The sequence below is a fragment of the Saccoglossus kowalevskii genome, chromosome 1, assembly GCF_978046115.1.
Source record: "Saccoglossus kowalevskii chromosome 1, keSacKowa6.1, whole genome shotgun sequence".
Lineage (NCBI taxonomy): Eukaryota > Metazoa > Hemichordata > Enteropneusta > Harrimaniidae > Saccoglossus > Saccoglossus kowalevskii.
Genome location: NC_140641.1, coordinates 24811734 through 24836022, shown reverse-complemented (window position 1 = coordinate 24836022; position 24289 = coordinate 24811734). Strand labels below are relative to the sequence as shown.

General features: G+C 38.0%; 1 protein-coding gene across 6 annotated transcripts in view; it reads right to left on the bottom strand.

Annotated features, from left to right (window-relative positions):
- Nucleotides 1-689: 689 nt before the first annotated feature.
- LOC102802858 (myotubularin-related protein 13-like) overlaps nucleotides 690-24289 on the bottom strand; it is a 69876-nt gene continuing 46276 nt past the window's right edge. Inside the window, exons 24-42 of one of the 6 annotated variants that reach the window (XM_085499921.1) lie at nucleotides 23575-23667; nucleotides 21931-22008; nucleotides 20461-20493; nucleotides 19558-19762; nucleotides 19090-19289; nucleotides 18336-18596; nucleotides 16388-16587; nucleotides 10743-10919; nucleotides 10543-10647; nucleotides 9419-9604; nucleotides 8725-8851; nucleotides 8086-8246; nucleotides 6405-6632; nucleotides 5379-5555; nucleotides 5098-5221; nucleotides 4636-4806; nucleotides 3777-3925; nucleotides 3312-3443; nucleotides 690-3070 (exon numbers count right to left, since the gene is read on the bottom strand). In XM_085499921.1, coding sequence (XP_085356047.1) covers nucleotides 2981-3070; nucleotides 3312-3443; nucleotides 3777-3925; nucleotides 4636-4806; nucleotides 5098-5221; nucleotides 5379-5555; nucleotides 6405-6632; nucleotides 8086-8246; nucleotides 8725-8851; nucleotides 9419-9604; nucleotides 10543-10647; nucleotides 10743-10919; nucleotides 16388-16587; nucleotides 18336-18596; nucleotides 19090-19289; nucleotides 19558-19762; nucleotides 20461-20493; nucleotides 21931-22008; nucleotides 23575-23667 — 2897 coding nt within the window. In that variant the 3' untranslated portion in view covers nucleotides 690-2980. The remainder of the gene's footprint in view (nucleotides 3071-3311; nucleotides 3444-3776; nucleotides 3926-4635; nucleotides 4807-5097; nucleotides 5222-5378; nucleotides 5556-6404; nucleotides 6633-8085; nucleotides 8247-8724; nucleotides 8852-9418; nucleotides 9605-10542; nucleotides 10648-10742; nucleotides 10920-16387; nucleotides 16588-18335; nucleotides 18597-19089; nucleotides 19290-19557; nucleotides 19763-20460; nucleotides 20494-21930; nucleotides 22009-23574; nucleotides 23668-24289) is intronic. The other 5 variants (XM_085499936.1, XM_085499926.1, XM_085499941.1 and 2 more) reach the window with 5 other exon arrangements.

Below are 24289 nucleotides of genomic sequence, written 5' to 3'. Positions count from 1 at the left end.
TCATCAATTGTTTACCAGCATAGAATTTTAGCAAAATCCAGCATTTCTGCCCCCGAAAAGGAATGTCGACATAGTGAACATAGTAGTTTAGGCATGTATGTGTATGTACAAAATTCGAGGGGGCCCTATGATGCCCATGTGCTCTCTTTGGCATTACTGTTGACAAAGGCTCAATTTGTTACAAGGAGCATAAACATTCCATTCCATCTAGCTGTGTCACTTTATCTAGACGTGTCCAATTGAGAATTACACACACACACCTCGATGTACAAACTTATCACGATGTTGGGTTTGATAATTGCATTTATCACTGTGAACATAGCCGACTCACTGCATTCATCCCAGTATGATCTGATGTGGTTTGAGTGCAAGTGTTCAAATAGTTTTACTACATTATGATTTCAATATCACTATGAATACTTATTGTTTAATATGGTATATTCCATCCTAGGTTGATAGTTCTTTTTTGTCCAATTAAGAACACAACCTAAAGTGAGTAAGAGTACTGATTACTTAATCAGCTGTTACCCGGAAAACCAATTAAATAAACCCAATTTTTCTATATTTGAATAATGGACGAATTCATAATTGGTGAAAAAACACTGTGTGCAATAAATTTGCAAGGTGCGGCTATGGAGTTGTGTATGTACATATCGTTGCAAGCACATAGTAGAAATAAAAACACTATATACAGAAAAAAATTAATATTTTAATATCTTTATGTAATGTTCCAAAAATGACCATGTGATTAAAAGAGCTCTGTGACTGGTTGTTGTTTTTAAAATACTAAGCAGGTCACATGACTTTGAAAAGCTACATGCCGATAATTTACATCCAGAATGAGGTCAAATAATAATTATTCAATGTCAAAGTTCACATGCACCAACGGGATTAAAATCACTTCCTGTAACCTGTGATGAAAATATTCAACCAACCAGTACTTCAAGGGTGACTTGTGTTTTGTTGAATAATAAAAAATACACAATACTGTACAAACTAACAATAAATATGTCAAATAGGGGTTCCTCAAATTTAGGGAGGATCCTAGAATTTTATACAAAATTTACAAACTGCACAAAATTGAAAACTACAGAATGCACATGTAATCTAGTGACATTATCCAAAACGACAACTGCTCATCTAACACTATAGAAAATGTAATTTAATTTAAAAAAAAAAAAAAAGAATCCTAACAAGGACAACCAACCAGCCTCAGGGGAAATACTCTCTTGTGATAAACAAACACTGAGTTTTAAAAAGAATAAAATATTGTTTCTTTCTTATAACTATCCCCAATTGTTTTATTCTGCTGTAAAATTAATTATTAACGACATGCACCAGTCCCTGGATTAAGAGACTTGCAAATAAATTCATCACAGAGAAAATGCATATTTTCCAAGCTCTGGCACAACCAGTTCACTAGAAATGAGTTGCATGTCCATTGAGCTTAAATATACTAAATTAATTTATTCACGATTGCAGGTTGTGGTTTAAAAAAAAAAAAAAGTTCAGTAACTTAAAATATTAACAATTGCAGGCTACGACTGAAATTAATACAATTTGAACTTACTACACTGATTTCATTATGGCAAATTTGATTTTTTTCAAATGGAAAATACTGGGTCAAAAAAACCCATACTGCGTTGACAAATTGTTAAGCTATCTAGAAATATTAAAAGAAAACATTGCACATGAGATTCAGCCGTGGCATAGGGTATAGGCATTTTTTTTTAAATAAAATTCTCGTAAAATATAACGGCAAGCAAGTGTGTGAAATTTCGGCATTATGTGTGACACCAATGATATACCACTACGTTTCCATAATGTAGTTAAAACCGACTGACGTTGTTACCTGACGATATGATGTCAAGGCGAGATAATCCAAAGGTGCATTTCACTTTATCTTGTCGTGATGAACTTTGAACTACGTCAAATATTATGTAAATGTCAGTGATGTGATATTAATGTGATTGTCAAATGCAATGTAACAAACTTCTATAACGCAAAGATGTGTAATCTGATTATAAATATAAACTGTATAAACTAACAGTATGAACCATGTATCCATGCTGGTTGCCTTCATTAGTACCTGTGTGCGCGTGATAATCAACACGTCTTTGACCTTACGCAGTAGAGATGGGTTGGTGATAGACGAAATTGTGGCGTTCATACTACAGTTAGATCAAGTTTAAGAAGTCGAGAAAGTGAAGCCGGTTGTGATACAGTTCGTGTTGTGATAATCCCAGGCAACCAGGAGATGATACATATATTGAAACATCATATGTAAATAAGCGTCGTTGTTTGCATATAAATGCATTTAAACTCAAACCATGGAGTGTGTAGTGTAAACAATTGGAAAGTTAAAATCATTGTTCATTTCATAACCACGTTCATATTTGTGTATAATGTTGTAATCTAAATGTAATCATCATCAGAATGCACTGCAGCCCTTTGGATTATCCAACCCTTGATGTGGTTAAAAAAATCAATAAATAAGCAAAACAAGTGTTGTTCAATTTCCCCCCACAGTTGGGAATATCGCTCTTGTAGGTTAAAATATCCTCCCTGTATCTAGGCAGCCTGATTGGTATAAGGATAATATCTAAAGATATGAATGGGGTAAGTATGATGTGTATCAAGGGCTGATGACAAGACTTTTCTGTCAGTATGTGAGTACCAACCACGATACCCAGGGGAGGCTCAACAGTCTAAAATAACAAATTCACTGGAGAGTAAAGTAATCTAATGATTCCAGCTGTAGGGGGTCAGGGCGTCAAAGGTCAAACATCACGTGTGAGGTCAAAGGTTTGCTGCACCTCCATTTTCAGGAAACATGATACACATAATAAAATTTATGTAATTAATAGTTATATTAAATATGTACATAAGTTGTGGCGAATTAACCCTGAAAATGGAAGATTCCCCCGTGATACTGAATTTGTGTTGATATCAAGGCCTTGCAAGCAATAGCGCCGTACATTCAGAGGCATTCTTGAATCTTGTTGATCCATTCATCCGCAGCGTCTTTGGAGTCTGCTAGAAAATTGTAAACTCTTCTGATGGTTTTAAGCTGCAGGATAAGACAAGAAGAAGGGTATACATTCAATATGGGAACAATGTTTACTCAGCTTTCTCTCAAAGAAAACATACAGCAAATCTTGATTGCTTCATCTTACAACATATCTAAATCTCGCACAGTTAACAATTGGAACGCCGAGCATGGCAAGGACAGACGTACTACACTCGTGTACGTTAATACACTATGTACAAGGTTAAATGAATGATATAAGGAACGGGAGAAGGATACTTACATCAAAGAATGCTGAATTGTCTGCTTTCTTGGGTGCTCCAGGTAACGACGTGGCAGGTTGTAATGATTCAATTTCTGATAAATCTATGAAGCCTTTACAATGTGTGTCTTCTTTGGATTCATAGTAACGCAGCTGAAGACAAACAATAGTGACTATAAGTCTACGGACTTCACATACTGCAAAACCATTTATTTTCACTGACATTTATTTTTACTATTTTGTTGTTTTGAGCATATTTAATGTGTTTTAATTTCACGAATTTGTCAAGGAAACAGTTTTATTGTTATTTTACATGTTCACATAGATTTAATTCAGCATATTTTACTTATCAGCGAAAATAGCAAAATTAAAACCCAGTGAATGAATAATTAATGCATTTACAGTACAATATAATAGATCAGTAAAAATTTTATTTTGAGTGCTAAATTACAGTGACGCAAGACTTGGTGGTTTATACTAACTAACCTGGTGTTTTGTAGAATCCAGTACAAACCATCTCTGCTTCCATCCCTTCAACAGAGCACCTCGTTTGAAGAGATATCCTTCATGTGTCCTAGTTTCGGCCACACGAGCTGAATGCCAGGACTGGTCATAATAGCCCGTGCCTGTCTGACCTGTATGAGTGGAAATAAAATTTTAATGTCAAGGCAGAATATTTAACAGATTTATTTTACTTTACCAAGGTATGAACCCCTTTTGTGATGTGCCGTTATGACTGTTCAAGTGATATATTGTATTATAGGATTGCGGAAGAATGTATCTGCCATGGGAGAGTGTATCTGTCATGAGAGAGTGCATCTGTCACGGGAGAGTATCTGTCATGAGAGAGTGTATCTGTCATGGGAGTGTATCTGCCATGGGAGAGTGTATCTGTCATGGGAGAGTGTATCTACCACGGGAGAGTGTATCTACCATGGGAGAGTGTATCTACCACGGGAGAGTGTAGCTACCATAGGAGAGTGTATCTACCACAGGAGAGTGTATCTACCATAGGAGAGTGAATCTACCATGGGAGAGTGTATCTACCATGGGAGAGTGTATCTACCATGGGAGAGTGTATCTACCATAGGCGAGTGTATCTACCATAAGAGAGTGTATCTGGCCCCCATGCCTCACAATTTACATACAGTTTGTCACGTGTTGATTCCTCATGTCCTTCTACATGTACATACCGGTACTAATCAATGTGAAATGGAAAGTTTATCTTAAAGTTGCATTGTTGGAAATATGTGTCATATAAATGACTAGGTTTATCTGATAAAGATTGAAATCATCAATCAAGAAATATACTATCTTTATACTATCTGTATAAAGATCTACTTACCTCCTGATAACATTGGCGTGTTTTGCGGTGTCACCCTGATGACCTCTTCCATTGATGTTTGTGATTGCCTGAAAGAAGACTCTCGACTCATTTTAACCTTGCCGCATTGCTTTGGTACAAGGTGCTGGCATTTGTCATGGCAGTTGTAGCCACACTCGCGGCAATTCATACCTGGATGAAAACAAAGCAGAGAACTCTTAAAATCAACAACCTGAATTTATTGGAAAAAAATATTATAGAAGAAAAAAAAAAAAAAACAGGTTTAGGTTTCCCTGCTAGAAATTTCCCCGACTTCATGATACTCAGTGATACCCAAGTAAAATTTTAACTGCTACAAATTGACCAATTTTAACAAAAAATGTGTGTCACAAAACTACAGCTGTTTACAGTATCAAAATTTTAATCATTGTTCAGACATTTTCTGAGTTGTGTTTCTTTGACAGCCAACTCATGACCTCTCACCTTTATATCCTTGTTTGACGATGCCCCATAGTATTCGTTGGCAGTAATCACAGTACGTTGGGGTGACATAACTATGAGGCTCAAAATTATGTGGCTGTGTGTGGGATTTTCCACCTTCTTTTGCCTGTGAGTAAAACAAAAAACAAATTTGTTAAAGCTCATTTGAAAAAGTCTCATTTAACCAAATAAGTATCCATGGCAACCAAAATATATGTGAAATTTTTAGTATAAACACACATAAATTTTGAACAATGTACAACAGTATAAGAGGTCGTCATTACCTTTGTAAGTATTTCAATAGTCGATTTCTTGTGTATAGCCGCTCCGTGCTGTTTGACGAGCTCCGTAGCTAAGGAAGCTCTCCGGTTCTGCATTTCTGCAGGACTCTCCAGTTTATCCCACACAAACTTCCACCTGTTTGGGAGGTGACCCAGGTCAGATTCCAAGTGGCTCATTTCCTGTTGGATAAAACAGTTGGAAACTTGTTATTAAAATTGGATCATCATAAATTGAATTACGTTTCCTTAATTAACCAGCTTTAAGGTAGCGAGGGTGTTATTTGCATACATACATTCATCTTATGATTGCGACTAAATGGCAACGAAAAGACCCAGTAAATTATTTATTTTTCATCTGTATTTGTGACACATGATACGCTGACATAAAATATTCCTTCTTCCAAAAACAAAAAAGCATTTTTTCATACATTTCCTGGTAGTTTAGTAGTCTCAATTCAGTTGTATAAATTCGCCATGTTTTTAGAAGTAGTATGCTGAATTCTAAGATTCAGTTTTAGTCGCATTGAACCCAACTAAACTATCACACATTGAAAAATAATCAATGAAATAGTTTGCCTGAATGCATTCAAGTTCCTCTCAATGTCACTTTAAAGCTGTGTAAATTTGGTTTTAATCTGACGGCACTAAAGCATACGTTATTTTATTACTCCTAGAAAATGTTGATGAAGTTACAGCAATGATTTTCAAGCCTGTTTATCGATGCCAGCGGGTTGTTTTCATGTGAAAATCTGTACAGGCATCAAAAGACAGAAAGCTATTGGAAACAAGTGAATTAAAGGAATGGGCTAGCTATAATTTGGTTAAATTTGCAGATGAAAATGCCAAAATCGCTCGTTTCCATAGTGGTATTGATATGCAATTGAGTGATCAAAGGAACATTTCAAGCAGAGGGTTACCTCACTCTAAGTTAAATATCTAACTTTTGGCCATAAATCACAAATTATGCTCATTTAGATGAGATTAGATTTGGATTAAACTGGAACTTTAAACTAGAATAAAGTAGCATACCTCCAAGAGCCATTGGAACATGTCCAGCTGAGCTTCAGGAATGTTGTCATAACAGACGTTCAGTATTCTCCTGTCTGATGGTAAAAGTGGTCCTTCTTCATTCTCCTCATTGGGTTCTGTCGCCTTGATGACAACCTCCCTGTCGTAAGTCGATCCAGTCCTCAAGTCCTCGCTAATATAGTACTCCCATATCCGGAGACTGGCAATGTTAGAGTAAGGTCTCAACACCTGCAGTAAAGTAGAAACACAAATATTAAAAACAAGAGTGGGTACATGCTTAAGTTTAAGATGAAGCATAGGAGGAAGACCTTCACACTCCAGGGCCTTGCACATGTTGAAAAAATAAGAAATATTGTATTTGCACTTTAGATGTACATTTCCAATAAAAGCACACATCAACTAAAAATTGCATTTATTTTTATGCTGGGTCTTCAATCGAAATACAACCCATTTTGACAATAGACACACCTCTGTTATTTAAGTAAGTGTCTGTGTTTAATAGGGAGATACTCAAAATCAACCTGCTTTGAGGAGCTACTTCGTCATCTGGTGAGCTTTGAGGAGCTCTGTGCTATATGTGAATTGTCTGCAAGAATACTCATGAGCTGAAAATTCAATGCGGTACCTCCTTATTGTCTGCAGACTAGAGTGATGGAAAACACATTGTTTTAGTTCAATAAAATGTAAATTGCTGTTAAATAGGACAACTTAAACACAAATAAAAAATTCCTGGAAGCGCAAGGGTTTAGCACGACCTACATATAATTCTTGGCATCGTGTAAATAACGTGTTTGCTTATTCATCAATCAATGTGTTGTTCCCCAATAAAAGCTTACTATAGTGGATCACACTAAAATAAGAAATCATACTTTGCTGACAAACTACTATGCAACTGTATATCATCTAGGTCAGAAGATTAAATATGTGTCAGTGACATTTTCCCAATCACGTAATAACAAACTGTTTTAATGAACGCCTTTGCGTAGATTTCACAAAAGTAAAACATTGGCCAACAAAACAGAACTACCATGTCCCACTTACGTGTAAATCTAAGTCAGAAATTCAAATTACGTGAATATTATTATAGTCACAAGATGTGTTCACTGACTTTGACGCACTGGCATTAAAACAAATGGAAAATGGCTCCTTGAACTTTGAACAAATTTCCCTTAATGCCTTGTGTCTGGTACATGTAGTTACTCTTTCTATAAATTGATCAGTTGAACTTGTTTGTTATCCAGCGGACCTCATTAAGGGCTAATTAGTGAAATCAGTGGAGCTCTTCTGAGCCTTGTTCTCCTGATCACATACCTTACTCGGAGAACAAATAAGATATACAAGAGCCTGTGCATATATTACATGAAACAATAAAAAAACATTACGTCATTGCAGTATCATAACACTTCTGATGCATCATGTTTGATATGGTATTTGTATCGATATTCAGCGAATATAGCAGTAAAATAAGTTGTTTTGATAATGCAAGATTTGAACATGCATGATTGCCATTGACAAGTCATTTTACTATGATGATAAGAGAACAAAGAGATCTACTTGTCTTGGCTGGTCACCTATTCCTGTGACAAAATGCGCAACATTTCCATAATATTTCCATCAACTGAAACCTCTAAGAGAAAATTATTCTTTTAATCCAAGTTTATGGACAATGTCAATCACGTACCGAATCTCGGACCGGTGCATACTGGAAGTTGTAGAACAGCGGAGATTTTGAATGGATTCGGTCAATGTATTCCCATAGCGATTTGATCTGAGTTGGTTTTGTACCGCTATTACCAACACAACCCTCGTCCAGCTTCACTGATTTGGTCCTATCATTTATTCCTACAAAAGAATGATCCACTGTATTACATCACTGACACACATACACGAATACATGTGGCTTTGAAAATAAAAAATCAATAAAAACAATAGGCAATATTTAATTTCAAAGTACAACCTGTGAGGGCACCCTTCAAACATTAGTTCAATGTTCAGTAGTGTCATGCTTATGGATCAATAATTCAATACACAATGTATGTAACATGAAATTATAATTTAACAGAATCCACGCATGGTGAATAGAATACGCACACCAAATAAAAAAACAAAAAAACATTTTATCAAGGTTAGGTCTGCATGAGTGGTAGTAATTTTGTTACATTCTATATTATCCCTGCGTCCAATGATTACAATGAAACTTTCAAAAATAATGTAAAATTTAACACACTATCCAACACATCCAAATGCATCCCTAAAACTTTCAAACATGGTTAAAATCTATTGTACTCACTTTCATATAATACGATTACAATTCACTTACCGTGTTCAAATCTTTCACATTCTGAGTCTAAGATAAAAGTGCGAAATCTAGCAGAGGTGTAATGATATGCAATAAATTTTAAGAAGTATTGGTTGAACTCAAAGGAGAGTGGAAACTGACTGTGAACCTAAAAAAAAAATGAATAGAATGAATATTGAATTCAGCTTGTTTACTGCTAAACATTGTCGTCTTCTTGGCAAATATGATTAATGAGAGCAAGAGCAACTAACAATGGATTTCTGAAATCAGTTGGCAAAAAAAAATGGAGATGCTGATTTGTTTGAGTAACACATTTAAAACAACAAATTACAAAGATGAACATGCCCACATTTTGCAAAAACTACACCCAAATTGTAACTCAGTGTTCAATTACCACTTAACAGAAATTCAAGTTAAGGGCATATACATTTTTGTTTAGATGAAAGTCCACATTTATTAACTCGAACTTTAATTAATTAACAGTTGACCGAATTTAAAGTCATCAGCAGCATAAATTTTTTGTTTTGTTTAATGTTCAAAATTAGTAACCCGAACTTTAACTAACAATTAATTGAACTTTGAGTACGGGCAACATACAACGTTAAACCCCCTCCAAAAAACGTTGCCCTTCAAATCCATGTTCGGTCAACTTTAAAATAAAGGCTTGAGTTTCAAAATTTTGTTAACAGTTAATTAATTCTTAACATGAAGTTACCTGATGAACGGCGTCTAAAAACTGTAAAAATATTGGCGCAAATCCACTTCCTTGATGAGCTACCGTGTGATTGCTACGATGTGTAAATCGATGACCAAATGCTAACCACTCTTTCTCAACCAGCACATGAAATCCTTCTATCGTCCTGTAATGGGGATCAAGTAAGATCTGCACCAAAGAGATCACCTGAAATTTACAAAGTCAGATATTAGCTATAATTAGAAAATTTATGTAATAAAATGATGGTTGGTCGCTATGAAAATCAAAGAAAGATTAGAAAGAACTCTTGTGTACTGAAGGTATTGGAGGCATGAAGTACGAATACGGAATACTGTGTTTTAGAGCAAATACAGCATTTAAAAATATAACTGCAAGCAATGATCAGGTTGCTTCAAGTTGCTATGGTTCAACAGTTATAAATATTTAATGAAATAATGACCATATATGATGACTTGATACATTGGTCGCATGTCTTGTCAGACAACAAAACATACCACTAGTTGCAACAGTACTTAAGATATTTCTATCAGAATGGAGGGACTGACTGGAATAAATTTGTAGAACTAAAGAACAGCTTTTTGAAAGATCTTTTCAAGGTCCAGATATTATACCAAAGGGGGGTGAGGGTAAATGTATTCAGCAAACTCAAATCCATGTTAATTTTTTTACAGATTCAAGTGTGAATTTTGTGGTTGTTGACAACTTTTGTGATATTGATCAAATTTTTCCTCAGAATTACAATACATAAAGTCATTTGTTACTTTGTGAAAATAGTAATTAGTGACAGCAGATGTGCTGCAGATTAACATGGAAAATCTCAATAACAGAAATAGAATAAGGGGGAAGTTCCAGACACAAAATTAGCTACTCATTTCGACAAGGATGCTTTGACTTTTTACATGCACTGAAGACAGGAACAGCAGACTGGACCGACAATTTTATGCTGCCTCCTACTGAATGCCAGACTCGCAACCTTGACAATTTTGACAATATGTATTGTTTTTCGGCTGAGAAGGGCAGCTGAACCTAAAACCTCTCTGATGTTTGGCAGCCACACTAACCACTAAGAACCACATGCACATCAGGTCTTAAAACACTAAATAGAGAGATAAAGAGCAAGATACCTGTGTGGTAAAATCACCTCCATCTTCCATACTAATCATCACAGAGGAACCTTGAATGTCCATCAAATCCACAGCAGCACCCGCCAACTGCATAATATTCTGAATCTGAATGGTAGAAAAAATTGAGTTAATATTCATTCATTAAACACACTCACACAAACACACACTCACTCTGGACTCGCTTGTTCACATTTTCTCACCTGCGGAAGCCACTCTGCATCTTCCACTAACTTGTGAAACGAGACTTCAGGATCAGTCAACGTTGTACTCGGAACGCACGCTCTCATCAACTTCTTCAGACTAGCCTTGGCATGCCTCACTTCGTAGAATTCAAAAGGGATGAAATCACATTTCGGAAAGTTGTCGCTCTTTATGGCCTGAAGGGAACAAGAAATGAAATCTATAATCAGATTGTGCAAGTTATAATCACTATTAAAGTAATCAGAAAGATACCACACATTAGTTGCATTCCAGTCTTTCCAAGCTTTATTCATTGAATATGGATAAAATGTTTTGAGCAATGATCCAGGTTCACTAGATAGTGAGAACAGCTTTTTAAATTTGAGGTTAAAATATCACCCCAAAAATATCATGTAATCATGTATCTAAATCAAGTACTGTGAAACAAGTGGTACCACTCTCACAACTCACTTCAGTAAATCCAACGAATGGTACCACCATCATGACCCACACTCACTTCAGAAAACCCAACAAGTGACACCACCATCACAACTCACCCTGTCCCACTCCCTTTAGGAAACCCAACCAGTGACACCGCCAACACAACCCATGCACTCACTTCAGAAAACCCAACCAGTGACACCACCATCACAACCCATACACTCATTTCAAGAACCCAAACAGTGACACCACCATCACAACCCATGCACTCACTTCAGGAAACCTAACCAGTGACACCACCATCACAACCCATGCACTCACTTCAGGAAACCTAATATGTGACACCACTATCACAACCCACTCACACCCTTCAGGAAACCCAACCACTGACACCACAATCACAACCCATGCACTCACTTCAGGAACCCAAACAGTAACATCACCATCACAACCCACTCACTCTCTTCAGGAAACCCAACCAATGGGCCACCACCATAACTCATGCATTTACTTCAGGAAACCCAACCAGTGGCACCACCATTACAACCCATGCACTCACTTCAGGAAACCCAACCACTGATACCACCATCATAACCCATGCACTTACTTCAGAAAACTCAACCAGTGACACCACCATCACAACCCATACACTCATTTCAAGAACCCAAACAGTGACACCACCATCACAACCCATGCACTCACTTCAGGAAACCTAACCAGTGACACCACCATCACAACCCATGCACTCACTTCAGGAAACCTAATATGTGACACCACTATCACAACCCACTCACACCCTTCAGGAAACCCAACCACTGACACCACAATCACAACCCATGCACTCACTTCAGGAACCCAAACAGTAACATCACCATCACAACCCACTCACTCTCTTCAGGAAACCCAACCAATGGGCCATCACCATAACTCATGCATTTACTTCAGGAAACCCAACCAGTGGCACCACCATTACAACCCATGCACTCACTTCAGGAAACCCAACCACTGATACCACCATCATAACCCATGCACTTACTTCAGAAAATTCAACCAGTGACACCACCATCACAACCCATGCACTCACTTCAAAAAACCCAACCAGCGACACCACCATCACAACCCATGCACTCACTTCAGAAAACCCAACCAGTGACACCACCATCACAACCCAATCACTCACTTCAGAAAACCCAACCAGTGACACCACCATCATAACCCATGCACTCACTTCAGGAAACCCAAACAGTGACACCACCATCATAACCCATGCACTCACTTCAGGAACCCAAACAGTGACACCACCATCACAACCCATGCACACCCTTCAGGAAACCCAACCAGTGACACCACCATCATAACCCATGCACTCACTTCAGGAAACCCAAACAGTGACACCACCATCATAACCCATTCACTCACTTCAGGAACCCAAACAGTGACACCACCATCACAACCAATGCACTCACTTCAGGAAACCCAAACAGTGACACCACCATCACAACCCATGCACACCCTTCAGGAAACCCAACCAGTGACACCACCATCATAACCCATGCACTCACTTCAGGAAACCCAAACAGTGACACCACCATCATAACCCATGCACTCACTTCAGGAACCCAAACAGTGACACCACCATCACAACCCATGCACACCCTTCAGGAAACCCAACCAGTGACACCACCATCACAACCAATGCACTCACTTCAGGAAACCCAACCAGTGGCACCACCATTACAACCCATGCACTCACTTCAGGAAACCCAACCACTGATACCACCATCATAGCCCGTGCACTTACTTCAGAAAACTCAACCAGTGACACCACCATCACAACCAATGCACTCACTTCAGGAAACCCAACCACTGATACCACCATCATAACCCATGCACTCACTTCAGAAAACCCAACCAGTGACACCACCATCACAACCCATGCACACCCTTCAGGAAACCCAACCAGTGACACCACCATCATAACCCATGCACTCACTTCAGGAAACCCAAACAGTGACACCACCATCATAACCCATGCACTCACTTCAGGAACCCAAACAGTGACACCACCATCACAACCCATGCACACCCTTCAGGAAACCCAACCAGTGACACCACCATCACAACCAATGCACTCACTTCAGGAAACCCAACCAGTGGCACCACCATTACAACCAATGCACTCACTTCAGGAAACCCAACCACTGATACCACCATCATAACCCATGCACTCACTTCAGAAAACCCAACCAGTGACAGCACCATCATAACCAATGCACTCACTTCAGGAAACCCAAAAAGTGACACCACCATCATAACCCATGCACTCACTTCAGGAACCCAAACAGTGACACCACCATCACAACCCATGCACACCCTTCAGGAAACCCAACCAGTGACACCACCATCACAACCAATGCACTCACTTCAGGAAACCCAAAGTGACACTACCATCACAACCCACTCACTCCCTTCAGGAAACCCAACCACTGATACCACCATCATAACCCATGCACTCACTTCAGAAAACCCAACCAGTGACAGCACCATCACAACCCATACACTCATTTCAAGAACCCAAACAGTGACACCACCATCATAACCCATGCATTTACTTCAGGAAACCCAACCAGTGTTACCACTATTATAACCCATGCACTCACTTCAGGAAACCTAACCAGTGTTACCACTATTATAACCCATGCACTCACTTCAGGAAACCTAACCAATGGGCCACCATCATAACCATGGACTCACTTCAGGAAACCCAACAAATGACAACACCATCACAAACCATGTTCTAACTTCAGGAACCCAAACAGTGACACCACCATCACAACCCACTCATTCCTTTCAGGAAACCTAACATGTGACACCACCATCACAACCCACTCACTCCCTTCAGGAAACCCAACCAGAGACACCACAACCCATGCACACCCTTCAGGAAACCCAACCAGTGACACCACCATCACAACACATGCACTCACTTCAAGAAACCGAAACAGTGACACCACCATCACAACCCATGCACTCACTTCAGGAAACCTAATCAATGGGCCACCATCATAACCCATGCATTTACTTCAGGAAACCCAACCAGTGACACCACCATCACAGCCCATGAACTCACTTCAGGAAACCCAAACAGTGACACCACCATCATAACCCATTCACTCACTTCAGGAACCCAAACAGTGACACCACCATCACAACCCATGAACTCACTTTAGGAAACCCAAACAGTGACACCACCATCACAACCCACTCATTCCTTTCAGGAAACCTAACATGTGACACCACCATCACAACCCACACACTCACTTCAGGAAACCCAACCACTGATAACCCCATCATAACCATGCACTCACTTCAGGAAATCCAACCACTGATAACACCATCACAACCCACATATTCACTTCTGAAAACCAAACTACTGATACCACCATCATAACCACTCACTCACTTCAGGAAATCCAACCAGTGACACCACCATCACAACCAATGCACTCACTTCAGGAAACCCAAACAGTGACACTACCATCACAACCCACACACTCACTTCAGGAAACCCAACCAGTGACACCACCATCACAACCCACTCACTCACTTCAGGAAACCCAACCAGTGACACCACCATCACAACCCACTCACTCCCTTCAGGAAACCCAACCACTGATACCACCATCATAACCCATGCACTCACTTCAGAAAACCCAACCAGTGACAGCACCATCACAACCCATACACTCATTTCAAGAACCCAAACAGTGACACCACCATCATAACCCATGCATTTACTTCAGGAAACCCAACCAGTGTTACCACTATTATAACCCATGCACTCACTTCAGGAAACCTAACCAATGGGCCACCATCGTAACCATGGACTCACTTCAGGAAACCCAACAAATGACAACACCATCACAAACCATGTTCTAACTTCAGGAACCCAAACAGTGACACCACCATCACAACCCACTCACTCCTTTCAGGAAACCTAAAACATGTGACACCACTATAACAACCCACTCACTCCCTTCAGGAAACCCAACCACTGATACCACCATCATAACAATGCACTCACTTCAGGAACCCAAACAGTGACACCAGAACCCAAACAGTGACACCACCATCACAACCCACACACTCACTTCAGAAAACCAAACCAGAGACACCACAACCCATGCACACCCTTCAGGAAACCCAACCAGTGACACCACCATCACAACCCATGCACTCACTTCAAGAAACCCAAACAGTGACACCACCATCACAACCCATGCACTCACTTCAGGAAACCTAATCAATGGGCCACCATCATAACCCATGCATTTACTTCAGGAAACCCAACCAGTGTTACCACCATTATAACCTATGCACTCACTTCAGGAAACCCAAACAGTGACACCACCATCACAACCCGCACACTCACTTACTTCAGGAACCCAAACAGTGACACCACCATCACAACCCATGCACTCACTTCAGGAAACCTAACATGTGACACCACCATCACAACCCACACACTCACTTCAGGAAATCCAACCACTGATAACACCATCACAACCCACATACTCACTTCTGAAAACCAAACTACTGATACCACCATAATAACCACTCACTCACTTCAGGAAATCCAACCACTGATAACACCATCACAACCCACATACTCACTTCTGGAAACCCCAACTACTGATACCACCATCATAACCACTCACTCGCTTCAGGAAACCCAACCACTGATACCACAATCATAACCATGCACTCACTTCAGGAATTCCAACCAGTGACACCACCATCATAACCCACACACTCACTTCAGGAAATCCAACCACTGATACCACCATCATAACCCACACACTCACTTCAGGAAATCCAACCACTGATACCACCATCACAACCCACACACTCACTTCAGGAAATCCAACCAGTGACACTACCATCACAACCCACACACTCACTTCAGGAAATCCAACCAGTGACACCACCATCACAACCCATGCACTCACTCCAGGAAACCCAACCAGTGACACCACAATGACAACCCACACACTCACTACAGGAAACCCAACCAGTGACACCACCATTATAACCCATGCACTCACTTCATGAAACCCAACAAATGACACCACCATCACAACTCACTTCAGGAATCCAGTGCCTCAATGTTTCATCAATGAAAATCTTTTGTTTTTATTTATTTTAATTGTTTCATGATACATACCTTCATCTGTGACTTCTCTCCAAAGACATAGAGTGCTGCTTTCCTGGCTGCTATTGGTATGAGACCACCATCCTTGCTATCTGCTCCGTTTTCTCCGGCTCCTATTTTTTGTGCGAGACGAGCACCAACATCGGTATTTAAAGTTCCACTATTCATTTGGCCGCTACTTGAGATCCTCAAGCTGCCCCATTTAGTGAAACCTACATATGTAATATGGTGCGAAAACAAAATACACCAAAGCAGCCCAAGTCAACCATTGCGGGAGGGTAAAAATAAAAGTGAAAAGGAAAGAAAGAAAATAAAAAAACACACACATAACAAATTTTAAACTTAAAAATTAATTGAGTGCATTCAGGCATGACCAATACAACTTTAATACCAGATACAAAAATCGACAAAAGAATTATTGAAACTTTCTATTTGAACATTAGACAGGTCAAAATACAGGAATGAAACACTGAATTCAGTTTAATTTGATAAAATGACAAATATTGTAAATAGAGAGAATAGTTAACTATTATTGATTTTCAATGAAACAAACCTTCTCTTTTCATCAAATTTTTAGTTTTCTTTAAATTTATTCAATTTAATGTTGATTTGAAGAACAAAACACAGAGTATGTAAGATTCTGACTGAAGAATTGAAAATTTTGATTATATGTTTCATTGTAATAGGGACTTTTGGTGAAAGGTTACTTAGATTGGGAAGAGTAGTGAAGAAGTTAGAAAAATTAATTACGTAATCCTTGGATATTGTTTTGCACTAACAACAAATGTAAATTTTGAGTTATAAATAAACATCCCAAATTTTAGGTATACTATGCAGGTGTCAGACTTCAAATTGAATGTCAAATACTATTTCCATGAACCACATTACAGTTTAAATTCACCCAGGAAAAAAAAGATATTTCTAAAGGGAACATAAACAAAATACACACAAAAATAAAAAAAAACAATAGATAGCATAAGACAAGACAAAGCAAAGAATAGTTGCGAAATATCATGCAAGGAATTGAATCTTTACCACCAGAGTCAAAGCAGAGCGGTTGCTATGGTGTAGGCCAGTGTCAGCCATTTTGTTTTCATTTTCATAAGGTAATAGAAATTGGATCACCTGAGAAAGTTTCGGAGGTTCCACATAAGGTTAGTGCACATACTACATATAGGAGGTTTCAATGGGTCAGCTGGCTACTCTTAAATATGTTAATCAGAACCATGCATATTTATGACCTTCATGCAAATCTGGCTATGTCGCTACATAGTAACAAAGCACTCTCCTGTCTGGGATGTTCATTACAACTCAGGGTATTTATATGTACAAATTGCACAGTTGGGAGAATCCACAATATTCCTTTCAATTCTGAGTCCATAGAGCATGTTATTATCAAATTATTTCATATAATGAACATCCCAGTGACAGAAACTTCGCTTAGATTTTAAAGATTTATAAATGCAAAGCAATCCATAATAGTAAGGTTTGCAATATAAAAGTAAGTTCTACATGAGTTAGTAGACTCAGCAAAGATAATCAGCATTGCATTGAAATTCCCAATTCTGTTAAGTATGATCATTTTTACCTCCCCAGCCTCACTCTATTTTAGTAAATTTGGGCATTCAGACAATACCATGTGAATCATGGAAAAGCAAGGAAAATGGTCTTAAATACCTCACCCCAAAAAAAAATGAAATCAACATTATAACCATTTTTTGTGTGTATTTTCATCAATTTTTAGAGAAACACGCTACACTGAGTCAAAGTAACAAGAACCAGATTTGCATGGTCAAAGGTCATGTAAAAAGAAGTCTGCTATAAAGTCACTATCACTGCAGAAAGGAAGAGGTGTATTTTAACATAGAAATAATAATAGTTACTACATATTCATCAGTGTAAATAAATAAAGGGGTTGCCTTTACAGTTTTCTTTCTTGCAATATTGGGGAAAATGTTACCTTTGAGCGTATTTCCAGCTTTCCCACCACTCCCTCTAATTCCAGTCATTGCTCGGTAGATGGCATTCGGACCATGATGCACTCTGCGCGGGCTCTCATGACCTTGTGGCGGTGAGCCCGATGTCTCGGATGTAGGAGTAAGGACGGAATTTAAACTAACCAATGAATCGGTGTTGTGGTGGCTACCGACTGGTGTATTGGCTACCACAGCATGGAAGAACTTCTCTTGTTCAACGCTGCGGCTGGTTTCAGTTGAAGTGCCTATTGGAGGGGACAGGAGAAGAATGCTCAGATTGTAATAGAAATATAAGTAGTCAAATTTTAGAAGTAAAATCAAGAATTCACTATGTTCACGTAAATACCATCATTTAGGAAAGGGTTCAGTACATTTAAAAGATAGGCCTCTCGGAATTCGTTTCTTGAAAAAGGAAACTGGAAACTTTACTCATGAGTATGACATTAAACCAGGGCACCGGCGTTGCATCTTAATGCATGGAGATTTTTTCTACAATATACAATCATGAATATATACAGAATATGCTTTAAATGTTAGTTTACAAGTAGGGCAAAATTTATGAGGTAATTCTGATTTAAAAGTTGACAGAAGGCATGTTTTAAATAGCTATGAGAAAGATAAAAACAACTGTCAATCCAAACTGCAAGATCTTAGCACACAAGATTTACACCTTGGGTTTGCATGCATAGCAATACCCCTCAATAAAATGGCATGACCCAGGAAACCAGTGAAATATACCTGTAGATGTGTTTTGTACAGATGACTTCATCATTCCCATCACTCCTTTGCCATGGAAACCACTACACCTTAGTAACAAGGCTTTTGTTCTTGGGTGTCTCCAGCAAATTGCCGGGAATCGGTTTTGACGGTGACACTTCGCCAACTTGCGTATACTATCATCGGTCATATTCGATGGCACAACAATCAGAGCCGGGTAACTGGGAAAGAATTGCATATTGTGATAAAAAGCTGAATCAAACAATCCAATCAATGCATGAAATAGACAAGAAAAGATATGTACTTGAACATCAGTTTATATAAAAGTAGTGTTCTCTCTTTATAATTAATAAACTGACACATGAAATGTAACATTAGATACTTATATGGCAATCGCAGATTATAACAATAAACTGTACATATGCAGGTTGTTCTGGACAGATTATCGAAGAATATGGAAGTGGTGGAATGACTGAAATTAGACCTCACCTTCTACACACTGCATATTTTAGATTGATATCAGAAATCCGGAACGGTTCAGTCGTTTTTTGTCTGCTTCCGGCTCCCGGAGTTCCTAAACCAAGCCTCTGATAATCTTGAACATAAGGCCGATCCATCATTTTATCGGCAGTCATCTGGTCTGGTGGTTTCAACGTGTTTGTCTGGATCTCAATTTCAGATTCATCTATGGCAGCTACAAATGAAGAACGTACACTAGATTTACTTGTCAATATACCAACAGATTTGATGTATGCTGACTGATAGACGTTGATTTCAATTTTGACGCATTCTGTGAGTAATTTAAAGACAGCAGATTTCTTCAGACAAAGCAATGTTTTAAATAATCATTTTCACAAAACAATTCAATGCTATAAATGAATTAAGATCAGGTTCAAGACACACAACATTCAGCATGGGATAAAAAATGTGCTTTTACATCAATGTTTGATGCATGGATGTACTTAAACAATGTGTCAATTACAGGAAATACACTACGACCAGATGCAAACAATTATAGACTTGACAGAAAGGGGAGGGAAAGGGGGGCTGGGGAAACAGACTGGCAACGATGCAACACAGACTTTTAATTTTTAAACACTGATATGATTAGCTGCACATTTCACTCTAGATATATATGAGCTGGGAAAACCAGAAACTGAAAATATTTTCAGAATTTCACAAGTTTCCTATACATATGGCATGCTAAAACATTAATTAGAAAACAGTGTTCTGAGCAGATCCGACCTCTATGTTCTAGAGTACTCCAATTAAATTTGATTAAAAATTGATCTATCATTTGAATAATTGGCTGTTAATTTATTGCTTGCATAATAATGATGACAATGGAGGTGATGTGAACAGAGTTTAAGGTTAATTGGAACAATAGTCAACCTTCTGGCGGCGGTAGAGTTGCATATCCTAGATCTGGTGAGGAGGAAAATGGATTAAAGCAAAAAATAACAAGAAATTAGTATGTTAGTTTTTTAGTACGGGATATTTAGGATCGCTTTAAGAGAGGAGACTGCGATCGCTGCAAAACGGCATACTAGTTAGCAACACAACTTCCAAGCACCTCCCTATAATACAGTCAGTGCATTCTTTAATTAAGAGATGACAGATTGACAAGGTATGAACTAATTATTTAGAATAAAGTACTACATGCGAGTTGCAATTGACACGATTCCTGGAAGAAAATAGACAATATGATTTTAGACGACAGTTTGTATACCTACACCAGGTCAATGTAAACAAGTAGTCGACACTCGCTAATCGCACACCTTCAAAATGCAAGATGAAGTAATCTACAACCACATCATCTGTGGGGTTGGAATGATTTTCATTAATTATGAAACACCATGCGAGAGATTGAAATAAAAAATTTGGTATACGGTATATATATTTTATTAAACCCATAGTGATTAGTAATTTGAATAATAACGATAATATACATCACCCACCAGCTTGCACTGAAGTGCCCAAAACAAATAAAAAATAAACAAACTTACAACATAAGTTTGATCAATGCAGGTCAAAATTGCATTGACTATACTAAATTTCCTTTTTATTTAATACACGTCCTTTTTGGGGTGAAGTGAACATGAAAAAAAATACATGTAATACACTATGTTTTTCATGATCACTACACCCTTTTACGATCAGTCCACCACTTTTATTTTTTATATTTTTGAAAATGGCGACTTGTAAGAAAGTCTAATCAATTTTAGTTCAACCAACATGTGATTTGGAAGTTCATTTTTTTTCTCAATTACAGCAAATAATTTTACATTTGTGTGTATTTCAAAATTAGTGTTTAATGATATACCAGTACTGCTAAATTAAAGTGCTAATTTAGTAGTTCCATGCAAATTTTTAAAACACAACGAAACGAGCGGAAAAATTCATTGAATAACAATGAAGACACGAGAATGATCGGATACGTTATGATATTAAAGTACTATACCCTGATCCAAACAACGTACTACTTTTGGCATCTATGAAACCATGCATAATTAAGATGAAACATCACAGCAAAACTTACAAACCACACTCTATATGTACCGGTATGTTCAAATTAGTTTTAACACCAGTAAACACCTAATCCACAGAATGTGACAACGATGCCGAAGACGCTTCTAAAAAGTAGGAACCTCCTTAAAAAAAGCGACTGCTTTAAATCTTGAAATGTGTTCATGTTCTTTATAAATCAAAATTGGAATGGGATCAGTTAAACTAGGCCTTCCACATGCAAACTAAAAATTATCAAGCAGATACAAAAAACACCCCCCAAAAAACCCATGCAATGTGTGTTTTTAATAATAATAATAATAATAACTAAACTCAGGAAAAAGATAAAATACCGACCTCTCTTGCTGTTCGCTTTCATAGTTGGGAGAGTATGAGTCAGGGTTAAATCAGTGAAATCAAAATGGACGACAGGAGCTAAGAAGTACGGGAGGAAAGAAAACAAAATAAAAACAGAAAAAGAAGGATCTAAAATTAGACAGCAATAAAAACAAATTCACAGTGCTATGAATGCAATGATGGTGGATTCTAATATTCGAACAGTCAGTTAGCAAAATGACTTGCAACTTTGCAAAACACTTTGGTCTTTGCCCAATCTAGACTTGTCCGTGCCACTTGATTGACGGGCGCGTGGTTTAGGATTGCTATTTCAGAGGGGTTGTCGGCAAGGTGAATTTGCGTCCATGTATCCCTGACGTACTCTCCTACCTCAGAATAAAATTTGAATGTGATAGATAATGCACCAGTAATGTAAAAACAACTTTTAGTTTAGCTCAAAACTGTTCAGCGCGTCCAATGCTAAGAAACTTCACTTTGAGCCTTTCCGCCAACGACGAGCTCATTAATACCAGGGGTTACTCAACACTCAGGAGTTGTTTGGTAAATTGCGCTATGTCAGGTGGACTCAGCTGGTTATAACAATTTAAAATAACACTTTGAATGCATACAACATATAACCTGTTAATGTATGGTAACTAGCACGTGTTGTTTTGAAAACAGCGTTTTACCCGCATCTAACAAGATAATGGAATGACCACAACTGTGGGCGTGCCAATACAACAGCGCGATCAAGTCTAGATTGGAAAAGACCAACGTGTTTTGCAAAGTTCCAAGATATATTGCTAACTGACTGTCCGAATAATCCTCAGAACGGCTGTAAAACCACCAATTACAGGGTGGTTTCAAGGGAGGTTCTCAATATTTCATGAAGGATAAAATCAGAAGTCTGATGGTTCCAATCGAAAAAAAACAAACAGATTTAAATCTACCAACACACTGCGCACAGTATTAAATTCTCTATACACCTGCTAAGAAGTTGAAGATGGTGAAGGAGAAAAATAAGAACTAAACCGAGGTCATCATGCGTTGCAATCTCATTGCTAAAACAACACAAACCATGCAATAAATAAAAGTAAGAATTATGATAAGAATGAGAAAACCATGCTGTTACGGATACATCTAATTTCATCAAACGTTTTACAATGTTCCAAGTGTATGTGGCATCAGTGTATAACTGAATGCAATAGAATGAAGACAAGATCAAGGGTAAACATACTATTTCTTTCTACTAAACAGGCCAGCACTGACTGAGGAAGAAATGCTTCAAGTACATTGATTAGTAAATGATGTTAAACATTAATAAGGAAGAGAGAGCAATAATTTTATCTGTTAAAACAAGGACAGTATATAATGCAACTTGTGCAAATCTATTTTGTTAAAATTACTGCTTCAGCATGTATATGGCAATGTGGCAAGAGATGAGATGTTGTTATCTGTCACTATAACCAATTAGAAAAGAAACAGTGTTAGTAAACAGAGGTACCTTCAGTAGTGTCAAGTTGAATATGTGTGGGAGCGGAGAGTGAAATTGACAAACATTTCAAGACATTCGGTTTTGTTACAATTAGATTCTGGGATGGGTGTGTGGCATTCAAGCATGACAATACTGTTGGGCAGTCGGTGTATATAATGCGGTATAAGCACCTGGCCTTTCATCATAGTCGGATATGATTCTTCTTCTGCCAAACGTTGGAGTATTAAGACTTGGAGTGGAACCGGAAGGAAAGTCTATCATACCTACAAGATAAAGTCTTGTTAGTATTAGCGAAGAGTTTTTGTATTAGGGTTTTCTTTTCACTGCTGTCAGTTTTTGCTGGAAATTGTTGGGATCTTTGAGCTTTTTGTTCAAGGTTTTGAGCTGCCTCAGACACCAGAGAGAACTTGCATAAAGGATGGGGCTAGAGGTGGCAAACTGTTGACTTTTAAATTTTCAAGAGATAATAATGGAGCAAAAGTTGATTACAAGGATTTTTTACTATAAAATATTCAAAATGAAAACGCTTTTTAGTGAATTAGATAACATTTCCTAATACTTAAACGATAAATATGATTGACAATTTGGTTAAAAACTGACTGGAGTGAAAGGGTAAAAAGTATGAATATGTAAAACCTTAATAACAACCACCTTTTAATTTGTGATATTACAAGGAACAAAGAAAGAGAATAGAGTTTCATCGTTCAAGAGTATATGGATGATAAAAACCTAAAATAAATAGAATATGAGTAAAAAATGGAAGATTATGGACTTTGCGGGTGTATGTTGTATATAGACATGATAGAATCACATGCACATGGAAAATTCACCGTCTGGATCAGATGCCTGAAATGTATACCAGGGTAAAAGATAGGCATGTCATGT